At 64.0% G+C, this 2173-nt stretch overlaps 1 protein-coding gene across 1 annotated transcript; it reads right to left on the bottom strand.

Annotated features, from left to right (window-relative positions):
* Nucleotides 1-140: 140 nt before the first annotated feature.
* On the bottom strand, nucleotides 141-2172 carry ACA1_049090 (uncharacterized protein; the record flags this gene model as incomplete). Its single annotated transcript, XM_004338902.1, has 8 exons — nucleotides 141-239; nucleotides 338-418; nucleotides 514-789; nucleotides 873-1054; nucleotides 1169-1275; nucleotides 1360-1646; nucleotides 1782-1822; nucleotides 2064-2172. Coding segments are annotated over 8 exons (1182 nt in total), but the record flags the coding sequence as incomplete, so codon positions are not given.
* Nucleotide 2173: the final 1 nt, after the last annotated feature.

Here is a 2173-nt window from a genome sequence, read left to right as displayed (position 1 = left end):
CAGACGGGCAGCGACACGGCCTCGCCGGGACCCAGGGCCTTGAGCCAGCTCAGCTTGACCACGCTGCCGACCTCCTCCGCCGCCGGCGCGCCAAAGGGCGGGTTCCACGCGGCAGGCAGCGCGTGCGGCAGCTTCGAAGACATCGAATCGTCGACCTCCGCGGCGGCGCTCGAGTCATCGCCGCCGATCAAGAAGAAGTGCGGATGCGAAATGCCCACGCTGATCCCCTCCAGCCCCATCTGTAGGGTGTGTCGTGTGTGTGTGTGGCGTGTGTGGCGCGTGTGGCGTGTGTCAACCGCACGCAGCTAACGATCGCGAATGAGCGGTGAGAGCGTACGTGTCCGATGTTCTTGAGGCGGAGCGTGAGAAGGGCGACCTCACCTTGCAGCATCTGCTCTGGAAAGTGCTCGAAGCTCGCCTGCCAACCCGGAGACATGCGTGGTGACGTCAGCACTTACTAAAATATAACACACACGCACACACACACACACAGCTCCCCTCTTGGGTGCGTACCTCGATGAGCGGCATGGCCCCGACCACGTGAATGGCGTTGTTGTCGGCCGGTGACGACGGCTCGCTGGCCGGAGGCGAAGCAGAAGAAGAGGCGGAGAGGGACGAGTAGCCGGCGCCCGCCGTAGACGAGTGCAGCTGCCCGCCGCCGCCGCCGCCGACGAAGCACTTGTGGAGGTTGATGAAGTTGGACTGGCCCCAGAGCATGCCGCACAGTTTGAACCCGATGCCCTCGATCACCAGCTGGCCCTCCACCAGGGGCACCACCCAGAACAGCAACTGTGCACGCATACCGCACATACCGCCGCGTGTGAGCGTTGGACGGACTGGAATGCGAAGCAGGCAGGTGGGATTCGCCATACCTTCTGCTTCTCCTGGGCGCGCAGGACGTGGTTGAAGGGCTCGACGAGGAACCTGGGCGAGTCCTCCCGCTCGTGTGCGGCGTCGGCGTCCACGGGCACGTGGGTGCACACCAGCTGGACGTCGGTCAGCTGGATGGGCACCTGGAGCGGATTCCGCACTTCCACCTCAATATAGATGTACTCTGCATTGCTCGCGAGTTAGGCCTCATAGGAACCACACGCACACGCACACGCACACACACGACACGACACGCACCACCGCACAACACGCGCGGCGGCGAAGGAGAGTACGTTACCTTGAATGACCGACACCGGTCGGGAGGACGGCAGCGAGGAGCGCGGGGCCGACACCTGCCTCAGCACTCGGCTCTGAAGCGAGTCCCAGAGCTTCTGCTCGCCGCCGCTGTCAATCAATGGCACACGACACGTTAGCCACACGTGCGCCGTGTCGTGCCGTGTTGCGTGTCGTGTGGCATCGTGGTGGTACCTGGAGGGGTCGTAGGAGGCCAGGAACAGACGGACCGACTGCTGGTCGATCACGGGCACGGGCAGACACGAGGCCACCAGCTCGGACGACGCGGCGCTCGTCTGGGCGATCTGGGCCGCCAGGTGGAGGAACTCGCGCAGCAGCGAGTTCTGCGCGGGCGGCGGCTGGTGGCAGTCGGAGAACAGCTTCTGGAAGAAGGCGAGGCACCGCTCGTGGTTGCCCACCAGGAACGAATAGCGGGCTAGCTTGATGTGCAGGCTGTCGCCAATACCGCCCCAACCTCGGTTCTGTGTGGCAAAGTGTGAGCGTTCAACACACACACACGCCACACACAGACACACACACACACACACAACACACACACAACACACACACAACACACAACCGCACACGCATCGCTGCACACGGGGGTTGGAAGGTACCTCGTAAAGGGAATATGCGGTGAGGAGGCAGCGGAGGCCATGCCGCAGCTGGCCCACCTCGCAAAACTTGCTGCCGGCGGCCACCAGCTCCAGCCCGAACTGTCGAAGGCCGGGCGTGGCCTGGTGCAGGAACTGGAAGGCCGATTGCTCGTGCAGCAGCGCCGCACACGTGTTGTCCGGGAGCGCCAGTGCCGTTCGCTGCGGAGAGAACACGAAACGAAACGACACGACACACGCAAACTGAGTTACCAAACACCGACGACGACGACGAGTCGGACAGACCTGCAGAGTGAGCGCAGCCTGACGAGGAGAGGAGGTGGAGAGCAGCTCGGCCAGGAACACGCTCGCTCGGACGGCGTGCGTCCAGTTCTCGGCGCGCCGGTAGCCGTCCA

Source organism: Acanthamoeba castellanii, assembly GCF_000313135.1.
Source record: "Acanthamoeba castellanii str. Neff unplaced genomic scaffold scf7180000084584, whole genome shotgun sequence".
Classification (NCBI taxonomy): Eukaryota; Discosea; order Longamoebia; family Acanthamoebidae; genus Acanthamoeba; species Acanthamoeba castellanii.
This window is presented reverse-complemented; position numbering and strand designations above follow the sequence as displayed.